The sequence below is a fragment of the Gracilinanus agilis genome, chromosome 3 (assembly GCF_016433145.1).
Source record: "Gracilinanus agilis isolate LMUSP501 chromosome 3, AgileGrace, whole genome shotgun sequence".
NCBI lineage: Eukaryota > Metazoa > Chordata > Mammalia > Didelphimorphia > Didelphidae > Gracilinanus > Gracilinanus agilis.
In genome coordinates this window covers 91,988,723-91,998,735 of record NC_058132.1, presented here as the reverse complement: position 1 = coordinate 91,998,735, position 10,013 = coordinate 91,988,723, and the positions used below count along the sequence as shown (strand labels likewise).

At 38.8% G+C, this 10,013-nt stretch overlaps 1 protein-coding gene across 1 annotated transcript in view; it reads left to right on the top strand.

Moving 5' to 3' along the window:
• Positions 1-10,013, top strand: part of NUMA1 (nuclear mitotic apparatus protein 1) — a 60,132-nt gene that overhangs the window by 22,497 nt on the left and 27,622 nt on the right. The window contains exons 3-4 of the mRNA XM_044668100.1: positions 3,961-4,046; positions 8,236-8,315. Coding sequence (XP_044524035.1) covers positions 3,961-4,046; positions 8,236-8,315 — 166 coding nt within the window. The remainder of the gene's footprint in view (positions 1-3,960; positions 4,047-8,235; positions 8,316-10,013) is intronic.

Sequence of the window (10,013 nt, the reverse complement as noted above, 5' to 3'; positions counted from 1 at the left end):
TTCCCCATCCCACTCCCCCCCCCTAAATTTTCCCCTCTCAGCTTCCCTGTAGGGTAAGATAGAATTCGATATCCCAATGGATCTAGATGCTCTTCCCTCTCAGAGTTGATTCCACTGAGAGTAAGGTTTAAGTATCACCTATTAGCACTCTCTTCCTCTCCTTCTTATAATAGTATTCTTCCTCTCCCCCTCCCATGTCCCTCTTTTTTTGTAGTATAATTTATCCAATTTTTCTTATTCCTTCAAGTTTTTCTTGGTGCCATCTTCTATTTCTCCCTTTCCTTTTTTTACATAACATCTTAAACCACTTAGTACCCCAACCATTACCAATGAATAATTCTAACTATGATGATAGTTAATAGTTTTTGAAAGCTAAAAATATCATTTTTCCATAAAAGAGTATAAACAATTTGACCTTACTGAAGCCCTCAAAAGAAAAAAAAATATTTTTCCTCTCTTACTTATTTATCTTTTCATGTTTCTTTTGAATTTTGTATTTGGACATCACATTTTCCTTTTGGTTTTGATCTTTTCTTTACTAATACTTGGAAATCTTCTATTTTGTTAAATGCCCATACTTTTCCCTGGAAGTATATATTTAGTTTTGATGGGTACCAGGTGATCCTTGGTTTATAGGACCAATTCTCTTGTCTTTCTGAATATCATATTCCAAGCTTTGTTGTCCTTTAGTGTGGAGGCTGCCAGATCCTGTGTAATCTTGATTGGTGCTTCCTGTTATCTGAATTGTTTCTTTCTGGCTTCTTGAAATATTTTCTTCTTAGCTTAGAAGCTCTTTAATTTGGCAATTGCATTCCTGGGGGTTGTCTTTTGAGGATTTAATGTAGAGGGTGATCTATGGATTCTTTCAGTGTCTATTTTGCCCTCTTATTCAAGAATATCAGGGCAGTTTTCTTGGATAATTTCTTGTAGTATGACGTCAAGGTTTCTGTTTATTTCCAGGTTTTCAGGTAGGCCTATGATTCTCAAATTGTCTCTCCTGGACCTGTTTTCCAAGTCAACCATCTTCTCTATGAGATATTTCATGTTTCTTTCTCATTAATCACTCTTTTGACTTTGCTTTATTAATTCTTTCTGTCTTATGAGATAATTAGCTTCTACTTGCCCAATTCTAGTTTTTAAAGACTGGTTTTCAGCTGTGATCTTTTGATTTTCCTTTTCAGTTTGGTCTATCCTGCTTTTCACGGCTTATAGCAGGTGAATTCTGGTCTTCACTTTGTTTATTGTTTCATTTGATTTCTGTGCTTCTATTTCCAAGTTGGAGATTTCTGTCTTTTAAGCTTTTATTTTCTTTTTGAACTATTTCCCACTTTTCTTGCCAAGTTTCTTAGTTGGAGATTTCTGTCTTTTAAGCTTTTATTTTCTTTTTTGAACTATTTCCCACTTTTCTTGCCAAGTTTCTTCTATCTTTCTCATTTTGTTCATCATTTCAAATCTGAGCTCCTCCAGAGCTTGTGACCAATTTCCTTTTTTTTTTTTTTTTTTTAAGATTTGGATGTGTTTGCTTGTTTGTCATCCTCTGCTGTCTCCTCTGTAGTCTGGATTTTTCTCTGTAGAAATTGTCAAGGGTTAAGGTTCTTTTCTTGTTTTGTTTTGTTTTTTTGTTAGTTGCAGATTATAATTTCTGGTTGCCGATGGCCATTTCTGTGCTAGTTCTTTCTTTCCTTCCCAGGCAGTAGTCTGAGTGAGGAGGGCAGGCTCTCTGTGTATTGGGCTACAGAGAAGTTTTTTGCCTGAAGCTATTTTTCAGTCTCCACTGCATCTATTGTGTGCAGCTCCTCTCTGCCCTATTTCTGCACCCAATATTTGTGTTCCTCAGCCTTCTGGGGTCCTAAGTCTCACTGCTCTATGGGGTATTACGTCTCTGGTGTCCTCAACTAGCTCCCCGAGAGCCTAGCAGTTGCCCTGTGCTCTCTCTGACTCTGGTGTGCTTGCCCCGATTCTGGAGCTGTAAGTAGAGTGGGGGAGGGATGATCAGTTAGAGCTGTGGTAGGAATAATTTTACCCCCTTATAGCATGGAAATGCCCAAAACCTGCCCACCTTCAAGGCTATTCCCTACTGATGAGCCCCTTCACTCATCTGATTTTGACTTTTGCCCTTTTGAAGCTCTTTATATCAGTAGGTGGTGAGGAGAGGAAGGTCCCTTGCTTGTACTCTGCAGCCATTTTAGCCCAGAAGTCCCTAACCCAGGAACTTTCTGATGACAGTGTAAATGAAAAGAATAACCTTTTAGACTACCTGCCCTTTGATCCAGCCAAAGCATTGCTAGGTTTGTACCCCAAAGAGATCATAGATAAAAAGACTTAAACAAAAATATTTATAGCTGCGCTTTTTGTGGTGGCAAAAAACTGGAAAAAGAAGGGATGCCCTTCAATTGAGGAATAGCTGAACAAATTGTGGTATATGCTGGTGATGGAATACTACTGTGCTCAAAGGAATAATAAACTGGAGGAATTCCATGTGAACTGGAAAGACCTCCAGGAATTTATGTAGAGTGAAAGGAGCAGAGCCAGAAGAACATTGTACACAGAAACTGATACACTGTGGTAAAATCAAATGTAATGGACATTTGTACTAGCAGCAATGCAATGATCCAGGACAATTCTGAGGGATTTATGGAAAAGAACGCTACTCACATTCAGAGGAAGAACTACAAGAGTGGAAACACAGAAGAAAAACAATTGCTTGAACACATGGGTTGATGCGGACATGATTGGGGATGTAGGTTGGAAATGACCACACCAATGCAACTATCAATAATATGTAAATAAGTCTTGATTGATGACATATGTTAAAACCAGTAGAAATGTGGGTTGGCTATGTGGGGGTGTGTGAAGGGGGGGTGAAGGGGAAAGTAAAAACATGAATTATGTAACCATGGAAAATTTTTCTAAAAAAAATAAAATTTAAATCTAAAAAGAAAAGAAAAACCTTTTAAACTGTGAACTTTGTAATTATAATGACCAGAGAAAAGTTGAAAAAAAATGTATTTCCCTCTCTTCTTTGCAGAGATGAAGGACTTTGAGTGTGGAAATGTTATAAACTGTAAGACACTGTTGATATGTTGGTTGGTTTAGTTGAACTCCTTTTTCATCTCTGTTCTGTTAGAAGTTATGGCTTGCTGGATAGGAAAAGGGCAAGAAAATATTCAGAGATCAAGGTCACTAAAATGCAAAAGATGTCAATAAAAAGTTTAAAAATAAAGCAACATAAGCTTTGGATAGATGATCTTTGAATGGGTCTAAATATATTATCCCATGGTATATGCTAGACATATGCAGAAATATTTGTCTCCTCAGAGTTGAAAGTGGGGAAGGGACCTCAGAAGCCATCTAGTCCTACCTATTCTTGATGGAATCTCCTCTGTATCATTCATAAATAAATGGTCTTTATACCTGTGTTTGAAGGCTTCTCAATATCTCTCAAGATAATCCATTCCACTTTTGCATAGCTCTTAGGAATGAAGTTTTTCCTTACCTGAAGACTAAATTTGCCTCTATGCAATTTTCCCCTCTTGTTTCTGGAACACCAGTGGCAAACCTTTTCGAGATTGCCAACATGGTTCTAGAAGGTTCTTCCTTCTAGGATCAAACAGGAAAAGTCTGATTTTTTAATAGCCCCTCAGATACTTGAAAATCATTATCATGTTTTCTCTAAGTCTTCTATTCTACAACTTAAAAATCACCAACCTTCTACCAATCTAAATATGGTATGATCTTGAGCATCTTCACCCCATCCCCTACCTCATACCCAGCCATTTGCCAAGTCTTTTTGATTCTTGCTTCACAATATCACATATCTGTTCTCATCTCTCTGCTCCCATAGCCTCAAGTAGAATGGTGTAAATATTGACCTGACCCCTAAGCCTGAGGTCTGATCTTTGAGACACCTTGCTAATTGCAAATGACTCCTGCTTTATCTGGCTGTTCTCTATCTTGCAGGTGAACAGCCTACAGGTTGCTGAACCTGTGACATCAGTGCTAGAGCTCCAAGACTGCAACATCTTCATCCAGATCATCAACCGCATGTGAGTAGGAACCATTCCCATCCCAAATGACTTTAAGGGAAACATGGGGCTCCTAGGTTGGGGACTACATCAAACATAGTGCCTAAGAGATCCTCCTTCCCTAGTGACTGGTCTAAGCACTGGCTAATTCTAGGTATTGGTTGTCCATAAGTAAGTGATTAGAAGAGTATAGATTGCTTCATGCAAGAATCATATAAAGGAACTTCTAAGATCTTTAACACAAGAAAAAACATTTGAGTATTGAAACTAGCTCTCACTGTCTTCTAATATATATGTCTTAATCTGGAGAAAAGGCATTAAAATGCTTGACCTTTGAGGATAGGATGGCAAATGGTAATTCTTGATGACCTAGCTGACTAGGAAGAAAGTAGTCTAAGATACAAATCAGCCACATACTTCATTGAACATAGTTGTAGTGAGATTGAATGTGAGAAGAACGAGATCCTCTAGTCCAAAGGTGTCAAACACTCAACCTTTGGGCTAAACATAGATAATATTAACACATGGTTTTCTAAATCAACATATGGCCCACAGGGATTCTTATGCATGACGTATTGGCCCCCATTTCTAATTGAGTTGGACAACACTGATCTATTCTTCCCCGTCCCTCCACCTATTTTATGCATAAGGAAACTTACGGTATTGGGGGTAAGTGAATTGCCTAAAAGGTCATACAGATAATATATAGCAGAGACAGGATTCAATCTTAGGTCCTTTGACTCTAAATCCAGGGGTGCTGAAGTGCTTTAAAAGGCTAGTTGGCATAGAGCTAATTGTCCTGTGCTTTCTATTTTGCAAATCCTTTTTCCTGGAACTTTGGCAGAAATCTTGTTCAGACCAACATCTTTTGCCATATGGATACAAAATAAGTTAAAAGTAGATATACGACGTCAGTATTAAAGGCTGCTACTTTTTTTCAAGCAGGAAAAAAGTATAGCTGTAGAGAATTCTTAAACAAAACCTAAAGGAGATCATAGATCATTTAGATTAAATGAAAATGGAAAATATTTTGTATCAATAAAATCTTTGCATCAAATATCTTTTACTAGTGTCTGATATCCAGGAGTATGTAGGGTACTAACACAACTACATAACCAGAGCCTTCCCAAATGAATGTGGTCAAAAGAGATGAACAAACAATTTTTAAAAGAAGATTCCAAACTGTAAAATTTGTTGAAAAATTTGTTCCATATCACTGATTTTATGTGAAAATCAAAACAATTTTTGACGTTTTACCTCAAATCCAGAAAATTGGCAAGTTTGTCAAAATATAATAAGTCATTATTGGAAGGTTGTGGAAAGGCAAGCACACTATTGATGGACTTGTGAATTGGCACAAGAGTTCTGCAAGCAATTTGAAATTAGACTAAGTCCCCATCTCTGTCTTGTTTATACATCTAGAGTGTCACATATCCAGTTTTGAAGCCATATTTAGGGAGAATGTTGACAAGCTGCACGTTCTTTAGAAGAGAACAAAATGGTGAGGTTACAGAGCATTAAGACTGTGCAAGGATTAAAGGACTTGGAGATATTATTAGTCTAGAAAAGATTAGAAATTAAGAGAGCCATGATTCCTGGTTACAAGCATTCTGATGAGCATATATTGCAACTAGGATGAGAGTTATTTAGTTTGACCTCAGAGGTAAGAATTAGGAGTGAAAAGAGGGAAAATGAGAAAGAGATGAAAGAAAGGTTTGACTCCATACCCTCCGAGCTTATAGAATCAGAGATTTAAAGTCAGCCAATAAGGATGCCTTGAGCATTGTGCTTAAGCATGATAGAGAATACAAAGACACATGATCTCTGCCTGCCAGGAACTTATAGACTGAAGTACACCAAACAGTATGTTTTAAGTGCTAAACTTTGTGGCTGTGATTGTGACACAGTAGTTCAGAGACAACATGACTCGAGCTGGTGTACTAGAGGCTTCCTGGAAGAAGTTGAGGTTTGAACTAGACTTTGAAGGATGGTCAATATTTAGATGGAAGAGGAAGACACTCTAGTTTGGAGCACAGAAAACATATAGCATAAAAGTCTTTAAGGCAAGAATAAGCAGAAAAGATCTTGTTGAATTTTAAAGCTAAATGCCTTTTATCTGTTGTGATCAGCAAAGCTGTTGGTTTTTACTTTGATTTGAGAGCTCCCCCTGCTGCCTTCCTCTATGCCTTGGTTGGCTTTGTTCCCTGTTTTGTGCAACCTACAAAATGAATGAGCAAGTGGGAGAATAGTTGTGCTCATACCCAAATTCTGGGGAAAATATCTAACTCCATGGGCTTGTCACAGGTTCTGTTTGTCTTCAGCCTTGTTCCGTGGCGGAACTTTGCCCTGACTTTCCAGGGCCTCTCTTCTCTGTTCGGTTATTTTCAGTTCTTGGTCAAGTCTCCTGTCTCTATCAGTCCCCTTTCAGTGTTGTCATTTGCTAAGTCCAGGACTTCTAATGTCCTATCCTTTCTTTTATAACTTCAAGAATCATTGGTCCAGCTTCCCACTCATTCTTCCCTCTCTTGTCTGTTTTCACCTTGCCCATTCTTGCTTCTTCCATTGCCTCCTTCCATTTCTCTGAAATCCTGAGAATTGTAAACAAATCATGACCACTAAATACTATTTTTAGAATCCCAAATTGAGAGTTAGAACTATAAGATTTTGATGAAGTGTCTCTTTAGAGATCTAGTAGCTGAAAAAGAACCACTACAGATAGTCATAATATACATTATTACATGGTTAGTAATCCTAAATGCACAAGAACACAAAGGTCCAAAAGGCAAAGACTTTTACTGACTGAAGGGTTTTGACCAAAGCTTCCTGGAATAGGTGATACTTGAATTGTATTCTAAAAGATGGATATGAAATCTAGTAGGTAAAGAGGAGGACAGAAGGCATTCAAGGCATAAGCAAAGAAAAAGGACAAGTGTTTGAGAAAGCAGAGAATTGCCCATTTTAACCAGATTTTAGAGCAAAACTAATGTGACATAAGACTAGAAAGGTAGGGTGGTGCCAAATTATATAGGTCCCTGAATACCAATCAGAAGACTTTCACATTAGTCAGTAGTGAGCCACTGAAGACTTATGAGCAGAGAAGTGATTTAAGTTACTCCACTGAGCTTCCCCATATTGGGAGGTAGACTATATACATCTGATTTCAGCCTTTCCCAGATCATAAAAATCTCTCTTAAAGACTTATATTTAGGGGGCAGCTGGGTAGCTCAGTGGATTGAGAGCCAGGCCTAGAGACAGGAGGTCCTAGTTCAAATCCAGCCTCAGACACTTCCCAGCTGTGTGACCCTGGGCAAGTCACTTGACCCCCATTACCTACCCTTACCACTCTTCCACCTATAAGTCAATACACAGAAGTTAAGGGTTTAAAAAAAAAAAGACTTATATTTAGGGGCAGCTAGGTGACTCAGTGGATTGCTTCACTTACTAGCTATGTGACCCTGGGCAAGTTACTTAATCCCAGTTGCCTAGTCCTTATCATTCTTCTGCTTTGGAACTGGTAATTAGTATTGATTTTTTTTTTAACCCTTCTGTCATAGAATTAATACTATGTATTGGTTCTAAGGCAGAAGATTGGTAAGAGCTAGGCATTGGGGGGCTAAGTGACTTGCCCAGGGTCACACAGTAAGTGTCTATGGCCAGATTTGAACCCAGGACCTCTTGTTTGCTAGACCTGGCTCTCAGTTCACTGAACCATCTAGCTGCCTCTCTTAGTATTGATTCTAAGGCAGAAGGTGGTAAGGGTTATATATATATATAGATATATCTACATATATCTATATCTATATCTATCTATCTATATCTATCTATCTATCTATCTATCTATCTATATATATATATATATATCTGAAAGTAACCTTAGAGAGTAGCTTAGCTCTAATAGCACTTTGACTATAACATCTTTAAAAGTGACCATCCAGCCTCTCCTTGAAGAATTCCAGTGATGGAAAACTCACTAGCTCGTCCCTCATCTTTCTTTCCTTATACAGAAGCAAACACTAATTGAGAAAGGTAAAAAAGTTGTGAATGTTAGGCGAATTGCTTCTTATTCTCCTTCCCAGAAACAAGTACAGGTCTGACCTATCTGTGGGACTCTAGGCCTCAGGCAGGCCAGGACTGGGGGAGTGGATCCACATTTGGGGATGGAATGGAGCAGTTACCAGCACTTTTGTTTTATTGCTTCCTCTGTTTCTAGCCATGGCACTGAAGAGGGGCAGCAGATCCTGGAGCAGCCTCTGCTGGACAGACTTAACTTCATCACCAGCTTTCTGCAGAGTGAGCATCTTTCTTGTCTTGCTGGGGAAGGAGTTTCATTTTCTTACCCTTTGGGATTGGGGAGCCAGAAGGTGAGATCACAGAGGTCCTTGGAGAGAGGAGAAGACCTCAGAAGCCTTTTTTAAATAAAAGGAATAAATAGGAGAGAGCTGGCTATGATTTCATAGCTGTCCCTCAAGACCTAGAAACATCTCTACTAAGTTATGCAGATGTCTGAGAGTAAGTCACCCTATACAGGGTTTTCCTTCCCCCAGCTCTGAGGAGAGCATGGGCAATGAAAGACTGGTGTCTCTCAGTACAACTGTGAAGAATCCTGAGCATATTCCTCCCATTTTGCCTCCTGAATATCACTTTCTTCATCTCTAAAAAGAGGAGGGTATCTGCCTTCCTTTCTTTACTGTGTTGTTGGAGAAGATGAACTGGAACAGATAAAATGTTTTGAAAAAGTAAAAACATTAAGATAATTTCCATTTAGTACTTTCAAGGTTCAAAGAGTGTTCTTCCCAACAGCCCTATTAGGAAGGTAATTCAATATTGTAATTCTAGTTTTATAGCTGAGGAAACTGTGGCTTAAAGATATTATCTAACTTGCCCTGGGGTCATAGGCCAATGAGTTTTTTTTTTGTTTTTTTTTTTGTTTTTTTTTTTTTCAACCCTTGTACTTCCGTGTATTGTCTCATAGGTGGAAGAGTGGTAAGGGTGGGCAATGGGGGTCAAGTGACTTGCCCAGGGTCACACAGCTGGGAAGTGGCTGAGGCCGGGTTTGAACCTAGGACCTCCTGTCTCTAGGCCTGACTCTCACTCCACTGAGCTACCCAGCTGCCCCTTAGGCCAATGAGTTTTGGAACTATGACTCCAACCCAGGATTTGTGATTCTTGGGCCAGAGCACTTTCCATTACACCACATTGTCTCTACTGGCTCAAATCAATTCAGTTCAACTGCTGGATTTATTAACTAAATGAAGGCATTTATTAAATGTCTACTACATGCAAGCATGTTCTTCTAGGTCCTGGAGGTAGAAAGACAGTAACCAAACAGTCTCTACACTCCCACAGAATACCCATGATCAGGACATTCTACTAGAGAAACACCACAAGTATTCACTTGAAAAGGAGAACACTAGCAGCTAGAGGATATCAGAGAAAATAACCCCCAAAAAAGGCTTTGAAGGGAGCAGAGGATTCGGAGAGGTGGACACAAAGGAAAATGCTTTCCTGGCAAGGGAATGGAAGATGGAGTGTTAAGCACCAAGAGCAGCTATGTTCCTGCTTGACTAGAATGTGACTAGTGTGAATAAGGCCAGACTGTGAAGGGGCTTCAGTGCCAGACCAAGGAATTGATACTTTATCCTAGTGATAATAAGCCACTGATGTTTTTTGAACAGAAGAGGGTTGGGGTCATACTTGTATTTTGTCAGCTGTGGTAAGGATAATTTGGTATGGAAAGGCTCTTGAGCAGAAAGACTAAGGAATCTATTATTATAGCAGAGAAGATAAAGGCTTTAACTAGAGTGGTGAACCATGTCCATGTTTAAAAGGCAATAGATTTAGTGAGAAGGTTGCAAATGTTTGTAGTAGAGATGGATTTGAGAAAAGATGGTGGGTTCTTTTTTGGACATGGTAATGTTTCAGATGCTAATGGAATCTCTATTAGGGGTCATCTAGCTGGCAGTTGAAAATTAAAGACTTTATATAAAA